Consider the following 20,237-nt stretch of genomic DNA (forward strand, 5'->3'; position numbering starts at 1 on the left):
TTAGCTGGAAAATGCACTTACGGCCCATTGACGTGACGCAGCGTCCTATGGGAGCGCGGTATTTCTTTCCAACCTTCAGTGCCGTGGTTGGTGAGGGGAGATTGAGTTGGGGGATGGAAGGATGTCAAGGTGTATCGATCATCTCTGAGCCAAGGAGGTACAATAGTTGGAGGATGTTTGCATCTGGGACTGACTTGTGTTTTTTCTCTCCAGCATGGCCTCCAACGCTGGAGACTTTGACAAAGTCTTCCCTCTAATCCTATTTTTTAGGCAAGACGGTGGTATGGACTCAAGAAGCTTCCACGCTGGGCCACGAGCCATGTGCAGCCGCTCAGACTATGAGCTCTTAAGGGCAGGGGGCCATCTTTCTTGTGCAGTGCCTCGCATTGTAGGATCCCCTTTCAGGACCGGGGGCTCCCACGCACGGCCACAGGACAATTAAGAGTTCAGAGTCAAAGCTGGAGGAACAGATGTAGAGGGCAGCAGTTGGGTCACTCATTCCCCCATGCAGAAGCTGTAACTTGTCTGAAGGAGCCACAGCCGGGTTCCCCCTGTGGCATCCCAAAAGTAGGCTACCAACTGACTTCTAAGCAACACATAAGAATAACCTTCCTGTGTTTCTGAGAACCAGGCACCCCTGGGATGGGACAAAGCAGCTGCTGATGCATGCATAGCAACACGGCGCAGCAGTACATACAGGGACCAAAGCAAACTGCTTTCAGTTTGACACACAATGGGAAAGCAGAGAGAGGCAGAAGGGAGTTTGTGGAGCTGAGAGTTGACCAAGATGCCAAGGTTAGCATCCTCTGCTCAAGGCTGCTGCAGGTCTTTAACTCCCAGGCTCAGGCCCTCAGCTTAATGTTATCCGAAAGGGCCATGCTTCTTAGAGCTGCGTGCAAAGACTCCCGAATACTGCAGGGACACCAAGAGGCTCCAACTGAGAACAGAGTCCCAGTGTGCTGGGTACTGTACATCACAGTTTCTCGGCCTGTGGTACGCATACCCCTGGGGGTACGAGACACAGGCAGGGGGTGCGTGGGTACCCCAACACTCTCTCTTGCCCTCTTTTCCTCTCAAAACTATGGCAAAAAATTTGGTGCGCCACACATTAAAATTCCCCAGTAATAATTTGGCGTTCAGCCCTCCTAGCTAGTTGCTTTGAGCAACATCCTAGTCCTCCTAGTGATGCTGCTTTGAGCAACATCACCTCTAGCCCAGGTACATACTTGAGTTGTGCACCTCTGGTGTAAAAGGTGGCAACCCTACCCACACCAGATATGACATTTGTCACATCATGGCCTTAGATGCACAGGCCTTCTTCCAACATATAGCACACATTAGTCTGTAAATATAAAATCCCCTGGAAAACTGAGTGTTGGGGTACTTATCAACATTTTCAGCAGTTAGGGGGTACTTGCTACTTAAAAGGTTGAGAAACACTGTTGTATGTGGATGAGGAGACAGTCTTATTAAAGAGCAGAGTGAGGGTGGGAGAAGGAATGATTATCCTGGTAGTTTTACAGATGGGTTAGCTGAGGCACAAAGCAGTCCAACGCTTTGTCTTGGTCACATTGAACCTGGAGCAAAACTAGGGACTGAACAGAGACCCCTGAGCCCCAGTCCTGTGCCTTTACCCTGAGCTAGGCGGGATCGATAAGTAACCAGCCCAGCCCAGGTTTCAAGGTTTAGGGTTAAAGGAGAGACAAAGAGAGAGCGGTGACAGAAAGGGCTTTTTTGTGCAAGGAAAGAGCTGGAAAAGTAGAAACTAGAAGCAAAAAAAAAAAAAACCCAGGTGGTTTGAGCCTCACAAATTGTTATTCACTTTGTCGCTTGTTGGGAGCCCTGCTCGAATTAATCCAGTTGCATATAAATGATGGAAGTGGCTGGAACCCTATTTCCTCCCTAATCACAGGCAGTGGTTCAGTGGAGCTGAAAATGCAAAAGGAGAAGCAGGTTGGCAAAAACGTGCCCCTGCGAGCTTTCCTACAGCGTCAGCAGCTTCCAGAGCTGCCTCCTGCGCGCTCCCTCCCCTACCAGAGAGCCCCACAATCAGGGTCCTCCCATCTTCTCCCAAACAGAGGATGGCCACCATGGCCAGGCTCACACCGCCACCTCCGCTCCGGATGCACGCCATCATACCAAAGGGCTCCTGGGAAGTCACCTTGCAGGAATGTGGGATGTTGGCAGAGCGTTTAATCAGATAAATACACCAAAGCCACACTTCAGGGGCAGGATTAGCAAGAGGCAAGTCCCAGCTGGCTCCTGGAGTTCCTGTAAGCACTGCACAGCTCTGATAGAGGAGCCGGTGGGCAGAGAAACTCCAACCAGACCGTCTTGAACCCAAGGCCAGGCACTGTGGTCTCAGACGGGATACTGCTGTGGGCTCTCCAGGGGGCCTGCAAGATCCCTCCAGCCTGATTAACCCTGACGCTGCAGCACAAAGCCAGCTTTAGGGAAAATGGCACCCTGGGCAAACTTGTATTTTGGCACCCCACCAAGTCGGCGGTGCTGCTGCAGGCAGAGGCAGGCGGGCGGGCAGGGGCGCAGTCTGGCAGGGAGGTGGAGCGGCGCGGTGCCCCAGGCAGGCCGGTGGGGAGGCACTGCAGCTGCTGTGCGGGGCAAGGCAGGAGGATTGGAGCAGGAGCCACCCCACCCGCACTGCCTGGCCCGACTCCTCCCGAGCAGCAGCCGGAGGTGGGAGACGGGCTCGGCGGCTCACGCGTACGTGTGCGTGCACGCGTGCGTGGCGCCCCCTTGACCACAGCACCCTGGGTGGGAGCCCACGTCACCCACCCTTAAAGCTGCCTCTGCTGCAGGGAGACTGTCTCTCCCTCGGCTCCTCCAGTTCCCACCTGACTGACCCATGTCTTCTTTACCTTTGTAATTGCCGGAAAAGCAAACAAGTTGGTCTGAGCAACAAGAGAAAGAGTGAAAACCCCCAACCCTCATCGTTTCTGCTGCCCTGGTCTTCCCACACCCCCCTGCCGTCGTCAGGGTGGGGTCAGACTGCAGCACCCCCCTCGCACACTAGAGAGTCTCTCTTCAACCAAGCAGCCAGAGCCTGTGTGTCAGCCCAAATGACCTGGGTTGCCAGTAAGGAGCAAGTGACTGTGCAATAATAGCAAAGTAGTCCTACGTGGCTGCCAATTTATTACACGTTTAGAAGAATCTAAATTTATATCCTCGGGTGCGTGGCTGCATTTTGCAAGTGTTCCTGCCAAAGCTTTTACTTCACAGTTGCAAGCACCGAACATTGAAGTGGCCAAATATGCTCTTGTGTTATGAGATTAGACACCAGGTAGACAGGGCTGGGGATGCAACAGGGAAGGGTGGCAGGGGAATTACAGGATGGCAGTGCCCTTGGTGGGAATTCAGAGCAGTAACGACACCCGCTGTGCAGACTCAGAAACCCGATGCAGTCTGGTTTCTGCAAGAACTGACCCTTCAGCATCCAAAGCCCTGACTGTCACCAGTTGAGCTGGCTAGGAGAGGGACATGCGGTGTGCATTGCCAGTATATTACAAGGCTCACCATTATTTCAGAGCATCGGGTACCAGAGAGTGGACTCCAAGGAGCCGATACAACCTCCTGACTCAGATCTGTATGTCCCACCATAACAAGGGCAAGACACCATCAGCTTAATGGATTCCTGATGCAAGTGCCGTTCTCCAAAGCCAACTCTTCCCAGAAGACAGAGAGACACCAGACTCCTAAATCCATTGGCATTGGGATTGTCAGAGGTCAAGGATTAATGATTAACAGCAGTGGGGAGGGAATTTAAGCCAGCATTGCCAAAATACATGGAGATGTCTGCAGGGCAGGAAGCTGGAAGGCGGCTCTCCAGAGCCACTCGCCCCATCTCCTGGGAGAGCAGCTCTGCCCTGACATGGGGTTTCTGCAGGGCTCAAACAAATGATGTGGAAGTCGTGCTTCGAGAGAACTTCTATCGCCTCCTAGGCCATAAAAATCCACCACCACCCGTGTGATTCCCCTTCTTGTGACTCCACGTCCACAGGAACTTTGGTAGATCAGACGGTGGAGATGACAACTGGCCTGATGAAGCATCTGGGTGACCGTGGCCTGGAGGAGCTGATCCCACGCAGAAGTGAGCAGGGCTCTGCAGACCTTAGGAGAGGACGGGGACTTGGGGAGGGAGGAAAGGTTGAAAGACTCTTCCCAGCCCAGTGGCCTCCCACGCAAGATTAAAACCCCTCTGGAATTTGCTACATAACTTAAAGCTTCAAGCTGCTGCCATGAGCCCATGGGATACTCTGCACTGATACCGAGCGAGGGAGTGTAGCTGAGCCCCTAGGCCCTCAGTGCTAAACCCACACACCTTTTCGGCTCCAGCAGTAAGGAGGGACTCTAGGTGGCAGCGGCAGCAGACTCTGAACCACTCCCTAGGGCCAGCTAATATTAGGGGACAGACAATGATCTCAAGATCAAATAGAAAGGGTTTAAACTGAGGAAAAGAGCCCATTTATCCCACTCGGCCCCAGACAACAATGGTTCTCAGCCTCTCCGGACCTGAGGCCCCACTCCGTAACTTTTGTGCATCAAGTGTTACCCCATTTCAAAAGCTAGTTTATATATTACAGTGCTCACCTCCTTGCACAGGGACTGGGCAGCAGGGGTTGGGGATCGTCCAGGCAGAGATAAGCCTGAGCCTGGCTTATCTGCTTACCTTCTCACACCTCCAGGCACGCTTCAAAGGATCTGGGGGCACCCCAGGGTGCCCCGGCACCCTGGCTGAGAATTGCTGCAGTAGGCAAATAGTAGATCTAAGAGTGTCACACAGGCCCCTTGACCTACAGATCTTGCTCAGCCCATTGTCCTGCACTGTACAACCGAGTCTACAGGCAGATCCTCGTGCTAGCAAAGAGCTCTGGAGGACCTAGTATTTTGGCAGTCTGTGGGGTATTTAGCTGCCCAGGGTGCATCTTATCCATGGTCAGCATGGGAGACAAAGGATAAAGGCCTGTCCCGTAGATGAGGCCCTTCTTCCCCTCTCCTGGAGCCCTCTCACCCTCTGCCCCCTGACAAACTGCTGAGCTGTGGAGGCCCTTGCTTCATCTCTGCATCTCCAGCCCTCAGAAGCAAAACCTGGGAAGGTGCCCCCAGGATTTCACAGTGGAAGTCTCTCTCACACCATTTATTGCCCTTTCCCAGCTGCTGGCTAACTTTCTCACCCTCCCAAGGCGGAGGTGTGGAGGCTGTTCTCATTATCTTCCCCCAAAACCAGAGCCAAGAAAGAGGGGAGGGGGGAGGAACCCTGGAAGAAAAATGCACACAAGCCCTTTCAGCCCCCTCCTCCATGCCCCCCGCACACAATACAAGGCCAGGGAGGGATTAGAAGAGAGGAATAGTTCCAGAGATGCAGAAATTCTGCAAAGAGACTAGATCATGGGAAATGGCCACAGCCCGAATGCACCTAGCGCGAGCCCCATGCCAGCAATTTCCTTGCTCGGAGCAGGCCACTGTGCGCTCCTTAGAAGCGCTGCGAGGGGCCTGAAAAGGAGATTTTGCACGGGCTGGTTTACAAGAACAAAACGCCTCAGTCCTACGGCAAGGGGGAGACGGGAGAAAAAGAGAGAGGAAGGAATAAAAGTGAACAGGAAAAGACAAAAAGAGCGGCGCACAATGCGGCTGGAAGAGATGCTTTCAAAGCAATCCAGCTTCAAACAGAGCAGCTCTCAAGCCAACCAGAAACCTTCCCTGCCCTGTCCCAGAGACCAGGAGGTTTGCAAGGGCCTGGAGTTTGCTCTCGAAAAGGTGACCCCAGATTGGTCCTTAACTGGCTGCAGATACCTGGTGCCCCTCCTTTAGCAGCAGCCTCTGCTTTACCGGCACGTGGGTGTTAATGCCCTGCAGTGAGGACGCTTGTTCCCAGCTCCATCACACATCACCCCTCCTGCGCCCTAGCTTCCACCCTGCACCTGCACAGCCCCCCTCTACACAACATGCAGGAGGGGTCCAAAGTCACCTCAGTGCCCACAGAGCCCCCCTGACAGATTCATGCCCAAGGTGGAAAGCTTGTGCGGGGCAAAAGAAACTGCTGGGGGTCGCGGATGGGAGACGAGGCGATGAACGCAAGGGGCCGGCGTGATTCAATCTATGGGCAGAGGACGATGGAGGCATCCAGGACTTGCCTCTGACTTCCCCTGTGTGAGCAACGTGGGGAAGCAACTCCAGGTGCCACGGGGATGTTGCATCACAGCAAAGGGGAGGGCGTCTGTGGACCACTATCTGCTAAGAGAAGAATGACACTCTGAAGGCCTCAAAAGGCTTGAGGGTCTCCTCAATACATCTCATCCTCAAAACACTCCTCAGCCTGGCTAGCTTTGCAAAGGAGCTCTCCAAGAAGTGATGGACACGGGGCAGCCGTTCATGAAACAAAGCAGGCAGCTGTACACTGGGCCCCTCCTTCGCCGTCTTCATGTTCTGCGAGACCCCTGAACCAGACCTACGGCAGAGGTGCAACTTCCGCGTGGATCTGTTCCCGGTTTGAATCAGTCTAGGAGGTTTAATGGTAGCCACAGACCAGCACTGAGGTTTCAAGCCCCTCACTACTGAAAAAATCTCAGAAAAGAATGGGTTGCGGGGGCAAAAAACCAGTCTCTGCTGAAGACGTGGCAAAATTCCCATCGACTTCAGCGTGGTCACCTATTAAGGGCGATTTCATCTCTCTGGGTCTCTGACAAGGCCATTTTGGTGCAGACCCATCCTTGATGGAAAGGATTAATGAAACTCCACAGACTGCCTCCCTCCTCTTAAGCCCTCTGGAAAATTAGAGGTGAAACAGCATCTATTTTTAGCGTGAAGCAAGAAGTTTCACATTGGTGTTGGGCTAGCGGCTCTGTGATGGGGAGGTTTGAAGCCAACCAGCGGGGACCTTTTGTTAAATGGTGTGTGTCTATCGTATCCAGTGCCATCAGGTTTAATTATGTACCGTACCTGCAGAGCCAATGTAGGGAACTCGTCTCGGGGAGGGTTCAAGGTCCACATTTCTAGCAGAGCAATCTGAGCTCCGGCAACGGCACCAGAATTAATGCAAATCACGCCACCAGCGAGGCAATTTTTAATAGCAGAACTAGATTCTCATTAGCCAGGGCCGCACGGTGTTTTAATCGGATGTTCCTTCTACCCTGAGCCGTGTGTGTGGAGCCGGCGTGCAGCCCCTGCGCAGACCACCTGCAAAAATCAGGATTTCCTTAAACTTCAGCCATGATCAATTCAAAATATGAGACCTCTGAAGGGAAAGATCTTCTGGGGTGTAATCAGCTGTTGAACTTGCAGGAAGGATAGGGGGAGGAAAATAGGAAATACAATATCACTCCTTGCTTGAGAGAGCTCTGCTGAGTTTGCCCTTAGAAAACTCAACACGCCCAAAAGCTCGACTTCCACCCACCCAGCCCCAGAGTTCAAACAAACAGATGCAGGGAAGCCCTGGGCTTATCAGACAATCTGTTCCCCAAGGAAAGCTTATTCAGATGTCTTGAAGGAAAGAGAAAACCCACTCAGCTTAGAAGTCATTGTGTAGAGACTGTGCATGAATAGCTGGCTTATCTGCCATTAGCTCCCTTTTGGGGAGGCAATATCCTGCCATGCAATGACCCACTCACCACATTTGCCGTGCACCGGGCTCACAAGTCCAAGCTCCTTAAAGCCATGATCCAGCACCCTAGCCTCAGATGAGGTTCTGAAATGCTAATCTGTAGAGTGCAAATGTTTAAAACAGAGCCAATGGGGACTTTTTGGACTGAATACATTTTCATAGAAATAGAGTGTTTTCATCGAGGGCAAAAACAAGTGTAGATGGGTTGGTTCTGCTGAAGGCTCTACTTGGCAGGCTTTATTGGGTGCCCCAGAAAGCTTGGGACCTCTATGAAAAAGCTCAGGGGTATTTTTAAGTGAAAAACATGGTTTTGATCAGTCTCTTTCCCCAAATCGTTCAAAGGATTTTTGCTTGCATCCCACAATGGAATGAAAACAAATTTCAAAATGCCGAGAAGCTGCTGCAAAACCAGAATGGTCTCCCGGACAGCTCGTCTTCTAGGCTCACGAAAGACTCCACCTATGCTGCAAGTCTCATACCAAAGCCTCCCGACTCCACTCACGCTGCAGAAAATGGGCATCGGCTCTGTATGGGTTCAAGGGACCCCTTGTTGGCATTCCTAAAACAGACTGGTGCCTACTGGGCACATCAGAAGGAACCTCTTTCAGGCTCCAAAAAAGACTTCAGCTTTAAGGCAGAGCTTTGGACTAAATCTCATTTCCCCCAGACCAGTTACCCCTAGGCCTGCTGAGAAACTCTTGTCACTGTACAGCATGTCCAACATCCTCCCCACCCCGGCCTGCTTTTCCTCGCCCCACATTGGAAAGCCAAGTCACCCAGCTGAAGGAAGGTGAAGAGATGCAGTTGGAGGAGATGTCCTGGCCCTGCGCATTAAGAAAGGGAAGGCGCCTAGTGGTACTGAGTTGGCTGAATGCAAAGATGAGAGACTGAAGAGTCATCATGCTTGGTGTAGACAGTTTTGACTTCTTTGACTGAAATTTTAATTTGCTGTGGGTCACCTGGGCTTGGTTCTTTCCCAGCACCCCACACGGACTCAGTCCCACCCTGTCCAGAAATGCTCTCTGTCGCCTACCCCCCAGCCCTACTTTACCCTCTCCAACCCACCCCACAGCCCCATTTCCTGCAACATTTACAGAGGCTGTATCTCAGCTAACAAACAGCTCCCCTGTGAGCTATTGGGAAGAGGCTCTTAGTTAGTAAATGGAAACGAGCTATTTAACAAATTAACTTTGCACAAAGCTGGAGCCCAAGAAAGATGCAGTTGCAGGAAAAGCTTAGTAACTAATATTACCCAGAGCTCCTACCTGGGTATGAACTGAGGAGAGACAGTGAGTGAAAAAAGGCTTAAGCTTCAACGCTGCTAAGCATGTGGTCCATGCAGCACATCTAGATATGGGTACACCGAGGCACTGTCTCACAGCCTGGTGCATATCGAGTATGTGGGCACCCGCTGCATACCCCTACGCACGTTTGCAGGGTATGGCTGCACGAGCGACAACGGCTCTATCGCCACCGCTGCGGGAACGACCACGTGAGAAAACAGGACTGGGCTAGAACAGATCCCCGCTGACCACACAAGTGCCCGTCTCCTGACCCTCTCCCCCCAGGCCAGCTCAGCAACTGGACACAGGACGCCAGTGTCTCTTGGCAGAGGAAGGAGGCCATGCAAGTCAAACAGGATCACCCTTTGCCTTTTGCTGCAGGGCTGCGGCCTTACACCAGATACTGAAGGGCCGGGGGAAGCTACGGGCTGGGAGTCGCACAAAGGGCTTAATTGTTTTGCCACCGCGGAGTTAGATGTATGCTAGAGAAAGGACAATGTGTGGGCACAGCTGGCACGGCGACAAAAGCCCACACATGCCATTGTGGTGGCAGGCTCCAGGAGACGAGAGGAAGCAAGCGGAGGCTGAGCGAGCCCCGGCGCGGCGAGCCCAGGGGATGGGTCTTCGGCCAGGGGGCCGTGCGCGTGGGACGGTGTTTGGCTCTCGCCACATGAGCAGGAAAGAACATTTAACGCCCGTGCTGCAGCAGCTTGGCTCAGGCTGAGGTCTAGCCGCTTGTTGGCTGAGCGATCAAGGCCAGGGCTGGCTGTGCTAAGGTGCAGCTCGGCCTCAAGTTACCCACTTCCAACCCCCTAGCCTACCTGCTAACCGGGGCCCGGGTTCAGAGGAAACCACTGCATCCTGACCTGAGCTTGAGGTCAGACCGATCCTGCCTGACCGAGTCCTGCCGGTCTCCTCAAGGCAGAACGGGCTGTGCCAGCACAAAAGAGTCTCCGTTAAATCTTGCTTGGGACTTCTGGCACAAAGCAGCAAAATGCCTCCCACGCTCCCCATCCCTTCATTCCCCACAGCATCTGGAGAGAGCATCATGCACCACGCTGCAGGGGCAGGCTCTGGGTCAGAGCCATGGTCCAGCTGTTTCAGAGCTCCACCTCCAACCATGGGAAAGAGCAGATGCTGCGAAGGAACGTGCAAGACCCGACCCACGCACCTGCCTCCCTGCACGAGATCTCCTCCCGCTCTGACAGACCGGAGGCACAACCCCCCTTCCAACACAGTTCGCAGTGATTAGGAGGAAGGGTCCCAAACACCAGTGGCTCTGCAGGTTCAACCATTTGGAGGGGAGAGAGCTCAGCCAACATGGAGCAGGGCCTTAGCAGGTGGGAAATATTTGTCCGCCGCATTCCTTCTGCGCTCCCTCGCGGGGAAGCAGGGGAGACTAGGAGCACAGGCACCTGGACAAGTTACCCCAGGGGACACGAGCCTGGGAGCTGCCTGTGTGTATGTGCTTACCCCACAGCAAATGAAACCTAGCCTAGGGAAGCTTACCCCATTTTTACTGCAGGGTAATCTAGCTTTTAGTTTACACCTCAGGGTAAAAGCATGCACAAAAGACTCACATCCTGGAAGTCCCCACCCCTGTTTAGCCAGTAGTAACTTGTCTAGGAGCTCAGGCTCTTAACAGACCTCTGCAGCTCCTGCAGACACACCTGGGCCACCTTTCAACATCTGGCTTGGCTCCCACTAGCAGTGCAGCCACACTAGCACAGACCTTACTACAGCCTAATCACCCTCGCCAGGTTTTCCAGCCAGGGTTGAGCTCTGTGGTGCCACTGCTACTGCTCCTAGCAGCACCAGGTGAGCTGGCTTTAAAGCTGGCTCATGTGCGTCCCCTTTTAACGCAGTCCCAGCAATGGTTGCAGTGCAGGTGTATCCTAATGGGTTAAAGCCAACCACAGGACTGCAAAGGGTGAGAAAGGAAAGACTCTCCCAAGTGTCCGCTGAGTTTGAAACTGCAGTTGAGACTCTAAAAGCATGGAGGAGCATGGTGATTTTTAGCAGAGAGAGCATGCACTCCGTATAAAAGGCATGAGGTGTATAGTACTACCAGAAAGGTCAGTCCAAAAGACATATAGCACAACTGTCTTATCCTGCACCTTACTACCCCTCTGCAAAAAACCTCTAGCATGGCAGCGCTGGGCTGGAGAACCACTCTGCTGCATTAAGCACATCCGCTGCCCCCAGAGCTGGGAACTTGCTCATTCACCCTGCAGCTGCAGGAAGGGGTTATGCCCTTTCCTCATACACCCAGGACAGAGGAAGGAGCCGAGCTACGTGTTTATTTGTTGGTTGCTGCAGAATCCCTGCATTCCTTCTCCTGTTTACTCATCTGCTCCTACATCTGTAGCCGCCAGCTCTCAGAGAGGCTCTGGTTCAACGTACTTCCCCATCCATCCACATTAGCACGCTCATTAACACAGCGAATGAAGAGCACAGCAAATAGGATTTTCCAGAAGTGAATTTTCAATGTCCTTGGGTAACGGGGGCCAGGGAGCGGAGGGGAGGGAAAGGCTGGGTCTCTGCCATTCCAGCTGCCAAAGACAGACTCAGTTCTGCATCTGGACACCAACGATCGCACTGAAAGTCACACGTCCGCTACTTCCACAAGTACGTCCCCTCTGCCGGTCCCTGTAACATCCATGACGGGAGCAGTATCTCATTTCCCTGACAACAGTACCTAGGTTGGCTGGAAGAGTGACACACGCTCTTACAGATAGTCAAACACGGGCTGCCTCCAGCTGGAAAACTTTCCAGGCTTACAGCAAAGCCTAGCCCAAGAGCATGTCCCCTGGGAACCTACAGGTCAAGTCATTACAGTCATTAAGGAGAGGAGGTGCTCAACTGGTGTAAGAGCTTACCAAGAAAACACGGGAATATCCACCGTGCTCCCCAAGCCAGCACAGGCAAGCGCTGGAGATGCAGCACACTGGTCCCTCCTCCTCTTTGGGAGAAGGACCTGAACCTGAGCATCATCTTCTGAAGATGCAGGTGGCAGTGGGATGTATGTAGCCCAGTGTATGCCAGCTGCGGGACTAGAGAAGAGTCTCAAGACCCTCTACCTGCCCCCATATCCCTCCCGAAGTCTGGTCCTCCTTCAGGAAGAGGAGACACTGCCTGGATGATGCCTTCTCATTTGGAAGACATGCCCCCTCCACTTTTGGACAGTCAAGCCCCCTTCTAGTAAGAGAGAGCTGTGGCTCACATATTGTGCCTGCTAATCAGGCTATTGCTGCTAGGCCAGATTTTGCCCTCCTAGGATCAGTGCTACTGGGGAGGTTTCTTCCTGATGAGGACACAAAGCCAGGAAGAACCCAGCTTGCTTCAGGTCCCCGGGCGAGTCTGCGGGGCTAATTTAGCCAGCAAGCGGGTGCAAGGCCAAGCTGGTGCTGCCGAGATCAAGGATTTCACTCGGCTTCCTGGACAACCCAAACCCTTATTTGGGTTTCAGCCCTAAACCAATCCACCTCTGCCTCGGAGATGCTTTAAGCCCAGGTTTGCTGACCTGGCTGTGGAGGCGGGTGAAGCAGAGGTGGGGTCCTGAGCCGGGCTGAAACCTGCCCGCCTGGCAGGGGGGATGGAGGCAAAAAAACCGGAAGAAGTAATCTCAGTGCTCCTGGACCCCCAGTCCCTCCTGAAGGACAGCCAGCCTCTCCCAGAATGAAGGGATCTCCCCCAGTCGTTCCCCATCCGCACACAGGTACTTCACGAAACAGCATCATGTCACGGTGTTACTGCCACCCCTGCTCTGATCCACATGGCTGGACCTGGGGCTTTGCAGAAAAGGTTTCACAGGCCAGCCCCACGCCAGGCTGAGAATAAGTGTTAGGCCTCTCACCCGCGACCAGCCGTGCGGCCAGACCGAGCGGCAGACAGACATGCAAGGCACCAGCCTCACCTTCCACGCAGTGCTCCACCTCCTCCAGGTTGCGCAGGGTAATCCGCATCAGGCTGGAGTTCAGCATCAGCTCGTTTCTGTGCGCCGGCCACATGTACTGGGGGGCGGGGTTGACAAAGAAAATCCGGGTGTCCCCTGTCGAGACTTGGTTGTCGCAGATCAAGGGGTCCCCGAAGCCGCCGATCACCACTTTGTTCCCACCATCCAAGAGGATCTCATGAGTCACGATATCTTTGCCTTTTAGGTACCTCCAGACTCTGACCTGGAGAGAAAGGAGGCCCGTGTGTGAGAACCCGACCAGCCAGGCTCAGAGCCCACCGCCCCCTCCCCCCTGCAGCCTGAGACCTAGTTAATCATTGTCAAGTCTGTCAAAAATGCTCTGCAAGGGGGAGAGTAACCAGGGCTTGTGAAAACCTCCGGGGGAGCTAATTTTGTTAACTAGACAATAAGACGTGTATGTGGGATTGACTGAAGGCAGCCATGGTCCTCTGCCCAAAATAAACCCATCTCCCTCTCTCCTTTGCTAGTTGCATCACCTGATCACATCCACCCTGAGCAAAAGGGGACCAGCAAGGTTGATTTTGAGCCAATACGACTCTCTCTTGGCCCAAGAGAGCCGTACAAGTACAAAGTGTCCAGCACCCCCCACCCATTCACGTGGCATTCACTAAGACTGATGCACATGGAACCGGGTCTCAGCTGCAACGTTCAGGATCACTTCTAAGGAAAGATCTGCCATGGAAAGAGAGGCAGTGTAGTACGAGCAATGTGGGCGAGTTCCTGGCATATCTGCTGTTTCAATACACTCGTTTCATTTAGCAGGAGGCCGCAAGCAAAACAAATAAGCAGGAAAGGCAGAAGAATAGCTCCAGATAAGCCACCACTTCTCAGAAAACACTTGAGGGTTGTTGAGAGACAATGCCTTCATAGGAAAAAGCTGGGGCGCAGGAGATGAAAGGAGAACGGCTTAAAAAGGGATCCTCTCATACGGGGAAACGGGATGTGTAAATGTTTAGAGAACTCCGGACGGAGACAGGCACCAACTGGGGAGTCTGGAGAAGTCAGGACTTGCCTGGGGAGCAGCCGAGGGATGGCAAGACTCTCTCAAGTACAGCTTTGCATTTAGGCCTTTCTAAAAGCATCTCTTCAAATGCTATTGCCTAATAATTTAAAAAAAAAAAAAAAAAAGCACTAACACAACACTTTGGTTTCACAAAGGTCTCTCCCTACGCAGCCAGTCGCATGTTCCCAAAATGAAGAACCAAATCCTGTCAGACTGATTGAGTGAGTGCAGTTGATGCCCAGGGAGATGTAACCCAGTGCCTGAGCTAACCGTGAAAACAGGGCAGGATCCAAGCTCCTGCCAAGCGAAGGCATCAAGCCCAACCCCTGACAGATGCACTTTAACTTGGAAGATGAGCGAGGTGCAGCCAGGCCCCTTGGCGTTACTGTTATGTAGGCTGCAAGCTTCTCTAGGATGGCACCTGGCTTTTTTGCCTGCAAAGGCCCATGCCCACCAGCTGTACCACATGCAACAGCATCTGAGCCATGGTTAAACCCACCGGGGCAGACATGACTTTGTAGTACCCTGAGGGGAACAGGTGGGATGGGGGAAGGGGCAAAGAAATCCCATCTCCCACTCCCTGATGCAATGCAACCATCACAGCAGGATGCATCAGAGGCTGAATCCACCCATAAGAACATACCCAGAGCCAAAAGGACTCGGGCCAGTGGTCTCTCTATCCCCGTGTCCTGTCTCCAACAATGGCAGAAGTGGATGCTGTACAGGGAGAGCATCAAACCAGATACCTCTAGAGCGATCAATACCTTCCCTGACATCTACCATGTGTGGGGTTAGAGATGCCAGAAGAAGCATCTCCAACCATTCTGGTCAATAGCCATTAATAACTCTATCATCCATGAATTTATCAGGTCCTTTTTATTCTCTCTCTCTCTTTTTTTGCACCTGCCTCCACCACCTCCTGTGGCAATGATTTCCACAAGTTAAAATACAGCTCGTCTAAACAAGGACCTTCCCTTGTTCATTTTAAACCGATCACATACTAAGCGCTAGTGTTCTGGGACTTGGCGAGCAACAATTCCCTGTTCATTTGGTCCAGACCTACACTTCTCAGAGGGCAAATCAGCCTCATACGATCCTAGTTAAAAAGGCCTGACTGGCACCAAACTTATGGCTCACAAATAGCTGACTAGAAGTCGAAGCATCCTTCCCTTCAGTGGACAGAAACTGGGCTACTTAGGAGAGTTTCATCTGCAACGGCAGCAACAGCAAAAACCGGATGGTTAGGCTGTCGATGGCTCCCTTCAGGCAGCTGTGGCTTCATGGTTACTTACTGCATCAGGCTACAGTTCAGGTTTCTGAAAGGCTGGGTTTCACCCAGTATCACTGGGAGCTTTGTATCCCAACATGCCTTCCAGCATTTCAATGGCTGGCTTTGCCAGTAGGAGCCTCGCTCAGGCAAGGAGCTTTGTATGCAGCCAGATGAAGCTGGCAGAGTGATAGACGGCAGCATCAGTCACTTCTGCCCTGGTCGTGCCCACAACTAATAGCGGGATTGTAGTTCCCAGCAGAGGCGAATATACTTGATTGGACACTTTGGAGGAAACCAGATCCCTGGCTGTCTGCTTCCTGCCCCTCCGTGTGCACTAGATATGTACGCAGGGAAAACAAACTTAATCTAGTCCTTGTCAAGGATTGTCAGGCCCTAAGCAATGCCACGTAGGTGCCAGGCTCCAGCCGGTGAATTTCTGCAGGAGATTTGTCCATGGCGCAAGCGGGTACTTTGTCGCACGGACTTGGAAGGAACAATAAAGCCAGCAAAAGCCCCGGCTGGGGATGGCGCTGTCGGTGCTCCAGAGGAAGGGGAGCCTTGAGAGCATGGGCAGAAGAGAGCTGCAAGCCAGGGGAAAAATGAACCTTCGAGGCTCTGACGAGATGCTGGGTCAGGCAGAGAGAGAGAAAAGATGATGTTCTATTTAAAGCCAGGAAAAGCAGTTGTTTGGTCAGTCCCCATCCCTGTAAATTATTAGGGGCAGGCTTTTCACATTAGCAGCGCTGGCCAGAATGTTTGGAGCATTTGGCAGTAAGACCCAGCTCCCCTCAATCATCCAGCTCCTCCGAAGAAAAACACAGTGTCTGGCCACAGTAAGCAGGTTTCTCTCCCCACTTGAGGGCAAAATTTCACCGGGTCTTCTGGATCAGAGAGAATCCAGCTGCTGACACATCCCCCCAACCCAGAGAGGAAGCCAGATCTGTAAGTTAGGAGCCAAATGTATCCCCACCATGTCCTGCTTCCTCCTGTTTGAAACTGCTCCCAACCAGGTACAGAGGAGCAAAGGGAAGAGGCAGTTCATCATGCGAATGATTTACCAGGCACCAGGGCGCTGCGAGCAGGTTTCCTGACCCCTCTCCGGTGAGTTACGGGATCCCCTTGCAACGGTTTTTTCTCTTGCAAAGAAAATTGCTCTGGAGGAAGAGGGAGCTGGCAGGAGGCAGGGAGCTAGGTCTGCCCAAGTTACAAGTAATAAGAACAGTTCATCAAAAGAGCTGCTCAAGGCTTCTGGCTTGGAACGAAGGCAGCTTGCTAGCGAGCATGCCGACTGAGGCACACAGGCGTTAGCAAGACTCGAAACACCCTCGGCCTGATCCCTCCAGCCTTCTCGCTGTGCTCACAGGCGTTGCTGATCCTGGTGTCGGCTCCCTGTTCTCTCTCCCGCGCCACCCACGGAGGGGTCAGTCATCCACCCGCCTTCTGTGGCTGTCCTTACTTCCTTTGGGAACTCAGAGCAAGTGCTAGGACTCGCTGCAGCAAGGCAGGGTGGGGAGGGACTGTCTGCCGATACGAGGGTCTGGAAGCCGCCCTCTGCCATGAGGTGGTGGGCAGAGGGGAGGGCTGTACACACAGCCACACACATGCTGAAACTTTTTACCCAGAAGTCGCAACAGTCTTTAAGCTCGGGTCTCGTGCCCATTTTGCAGATGGGAAAACTGAGGCATTCGGCATACTTCACAGCCCCATGCTCTAAGCAACAGAGCAGGCCACTAGAAGGCCTGAAAGGAGGAAATTACAACTTCCACGCTGGGACACATGTACCTGCTCCCATGCAGTTTTGAGAGAAGCCCTGCTGATGGGAATACATTAGCATAGACCTTAATCGTCCCCTGTGGAGAAAGCCTCTGCTACTCAAGGGTCAGAGCACTCATGGAGTATGCCAGGGCCATCTCTGCTTCTTCCTACACTGACGGCAACTGAGACCTTACAACCAGCTCTGGACAAGGACCTAGCAAGCACAGTCCGTGTATCCCAACCTCTGACAGGAGTGATTGGCTGTCCTATCTCTGTCTCCCTGGGCAAAGATTTGGTTTGGGTGGGACACAGCCGCTAGCAGAAGCTGAAAGCCAAAGGAGAGAGGGAGAAAAAGATCTGAAATCATTTTATTTGAAGGGCCTGAGCCAATGAATAGACCAAAGTCAAGCCAGACATTTCACTGCTGGATTAACCTATCTTCCCCTACACCTTCCCTGCAGCACTTGGCCACTCTTCGACACCAGATACCCGACTAGACAGAACAGGGCTCTGATCCAGTCCATCAAGTCCTGCGCTCCTATTAACAAATCATCCTGTACTGTTGTTATGGACAAGGGGAATTCCTCGACAGAGCATCAGTCTGTAGTACACATCTAGATGCTCCTTCAGTCGCCTCCCCCATCTGAAGCCAGACACCCCACAAGCGCACAGAGGATGAGCAGATGCTACAGAATACAGATGAAGGTGGTTAAGCCAAGCTTTTCCACAATGATGCTCCCATCCCAGGCTCTCTCTTCCCTGGTTTCCAGGTTCTCCCAGCTTGCAGGGAATCGAATACCACTCCTGCCAATGTTAACTGATGCCACAGAAAGCAAACGCAGCTATGCCTCCTCCTCCAACCTGCTGCGAGGCTGCAGTCGCACCATGCAATGAAAGGTGGTGGGCAGGGAAAGTAAGTGCTTCCAAAGCAATCTGCTCTGCCCGATGCAGTCCTAGCAGCAGCTGGCTTCAAAAGCCAACTGCTCGGCTGTACGCAGCCCTGCCCCTCTGAGCACTTGAGAGAGAGGAATGGCATTCAGCCAGCAAGCAGAGAGTGAAGAAGGAGGACCGTAAAAGGCAGTTCCTCTCTTCTGATCTGCGAGGAAACCTTGCGTTCATCCCAGGGCAGAGCTGTTCTCCCGCCGCCTCAGGGGGAAGTTCTGGGCCACGGGTGACCCAGCAGCTCAAGGGAGGGGCAGGATGCAGTTTGCTGCTCGCATGGGATTAGACTGAACTGAGGTTGCCTGACAGCCTCTTGCACTCACTACCGTTCATCAAACACAATTAAGGAGCCTTCTCTGGCAACTCCTTGGCTATCCCCGAAAAACAAGGCAGGGGAGAAGAAAAGATTAGGGTGCAGCTAATGAGACATTCACATCCCAGCAAGTCGCCTCTTTGCACGGCCAATGAATACTGGGAGAGAAATAATGTTTTATAGGGTTCCCTGTGACTGAAGAGGATTGGAAAAGGAGAGAGGGCTTTTTTGGAGAGAAGCTTTGCAAGAATGTATTTAAAGTGAAATGCAAATGAGAGAGAGATTTCCCCAAAACTGTGGCAATCCTCCCCTAAATAGGAAAAAGAATGAGCTCTGCCAATGGGAACAGCCTAGGCTTAAGTGTGATTAGAGAGATTTCCATGCAAGCAAGTGCCAGGAGTGGCCCGATCCCGGGCTGGGGTTATTTTACAAAAGAACCAGGGTGGCAGGGGAAGTGGCTCAGGAATGGGGCTTCCTATTCGGGGAGCGAGCCGGAGCAGGCAGAAGCAGGGCCTTGAAAACAAATCCCTGTTCAGACAGCCCAGAGCAGGAGTCCACAATGCTCTCCATTCCCCATCGCCACTTAGCTCAACTCAGTTAGCAAAGCACTTTGCCTCCATGCCCTTGACTCATCCACAGCCAAATCCAGACCTCCTATTTAAGAGAGGCAAAGCCCTGCTGCATCCCTGTAATGAATCCTAGTGCTAGCCCAGGACCCGTGTCGTCCCTAAAGGGCCTGACCCCTACGAAACTTGTACTACAAGCTCCGTTCAACACCGAGATCAGGTCAGACTAGGACGTGAGACTAAAACAAATCCCAGAAATTAGGAGACAGAAGAAGAACGCCAACACACGGGCTCTAGAGGAAGCATCTAGCTCCCAGATCATGACCATGAGCAGAGCGTGGAGGGAAGATCTAGATCTAAAATCCCTTCCTCTGGAGAAAGGAAAGATTAGCAGGTCTTGGTGCTAATGTCAGCATTGTGCCTGGGTCTGTTCTTTCCTAATGGTTAATTTGTTCAAAAAGTAAATTTGTGGCCAGTAGTCATTCATGGATGTTTATCTAACATTAACTTCTGTTTCTTCTATCAGTTGTAACATATTTGTCTTTGTATACAGAGAGTTTCATGTTTGAGGATTAGAGATTAACCAGGGAAGAATGATACACTAACACAGAAACCACAAGAATTCACCATGGATATTGGATATCCGCGTGCCTCCTCTTTACAGACCACCAGTCTTGTTCACTGGCTTGGGGGGAGGTGTTTAAGGTAACTCACAACACAAACTTAGTCCTTACAGTTTCCTGCTGAGATAAGTAAATATTGTGGATTAAGTACCTATGGTATTTGTAAGTAACCCCAGGTTTTAAGAAACAGAATTTATAATACAGCAAGGAAGCGAGGAGGGGTTTTCTTGGACACTAGCCAGCCAAATCACTCCTTCATCCATGCACATCAAGGGATTCAAACCAACAAGGGTTTGCAGCGTGGCAACTAGAGCCAAGTCTGGCCAGCCACACTTTGCAGACCGATTCCAAAAGACCTATTCTGGAAGCCCCCGGCGTGTTCGAGCAATTCGGCTGCAATGCAGTCACTTGCATGTTTCACACATCCGAAAGATTTTAAAATCAGGATGAAAATGCAGGCCAAGTAGCGTGCAAATGTCACAACTCAAGTCCCCCCGAATCAGGAGAGATTTTCTTAATTCTAAGTGATATTTGGTCTTGTTCTGCCTGGCTTTTTGGCATCGGGGTACATTCAGATCCCATTTTCAAGCTCTCCTCTGTGACCATGAGGGCTTACTCGGAAGAAACAAGAGCCTTCTGGTATCATCAGATGATATCTGGAGCTGGGGCAGCAAGACTGCAGTACAACAAAAAGGCTGGAGTTGGCATTGCTGCCAAACCGGCCTTTCCACTGAAGAGACGAGATCGAGGTTTCTCTAACTTTCATTTTGTTCTACGGGAATTAGGGGCTGAAAATGCGCTTAGTTGCATAATAGCGTCCATCCGGTCAGGGGGTCTGGCGAGTGCTGTGATACAAATCAACAGCCAACGCCAGCAACACTAAACAACTCA

At 52.3% G+C, this 20,237-nt stretch overlaps 1 protein-coding gene across 2 annotated transcripts in view; it reads right to left on the reverse strand.

Annotated features, from left to right (window-relative positions):
• Positions 1-20,237, reverse strand: part of AGRN (agrin) — a 169,918-nt gene that overhangs the window by 145,942 nt on the left and 3,739 nt on the right. For both annotated transcript variants that reach the window (XM_090023205.1, XM_090023206.1), the window contains exon 2: positions 12,815-13,076. In XM_090023205.1, the coding sequence (XP_089879331.1) occupies positions 12,815-13,076 (262 nt within the window). The remainder of the gene's footprint in view (positions 1-12,814; positions 13,077-20,237) is intronic.

The sequence above is a fragment of the Crocodylus siamensis genome, chromosome 12, assembly GCF_052110815.1.
Source record: "Crocodylus siamensis isolate JL-2025a chromosome 12, ASM5211081v1, whole genome shotgun sequence".
Taxonomy (NCBI): Eukaryota; Metazoa; Chordata; order Crocodylia; family Crocodylidae; genus Crocodylus; species Crocodylus siamensis.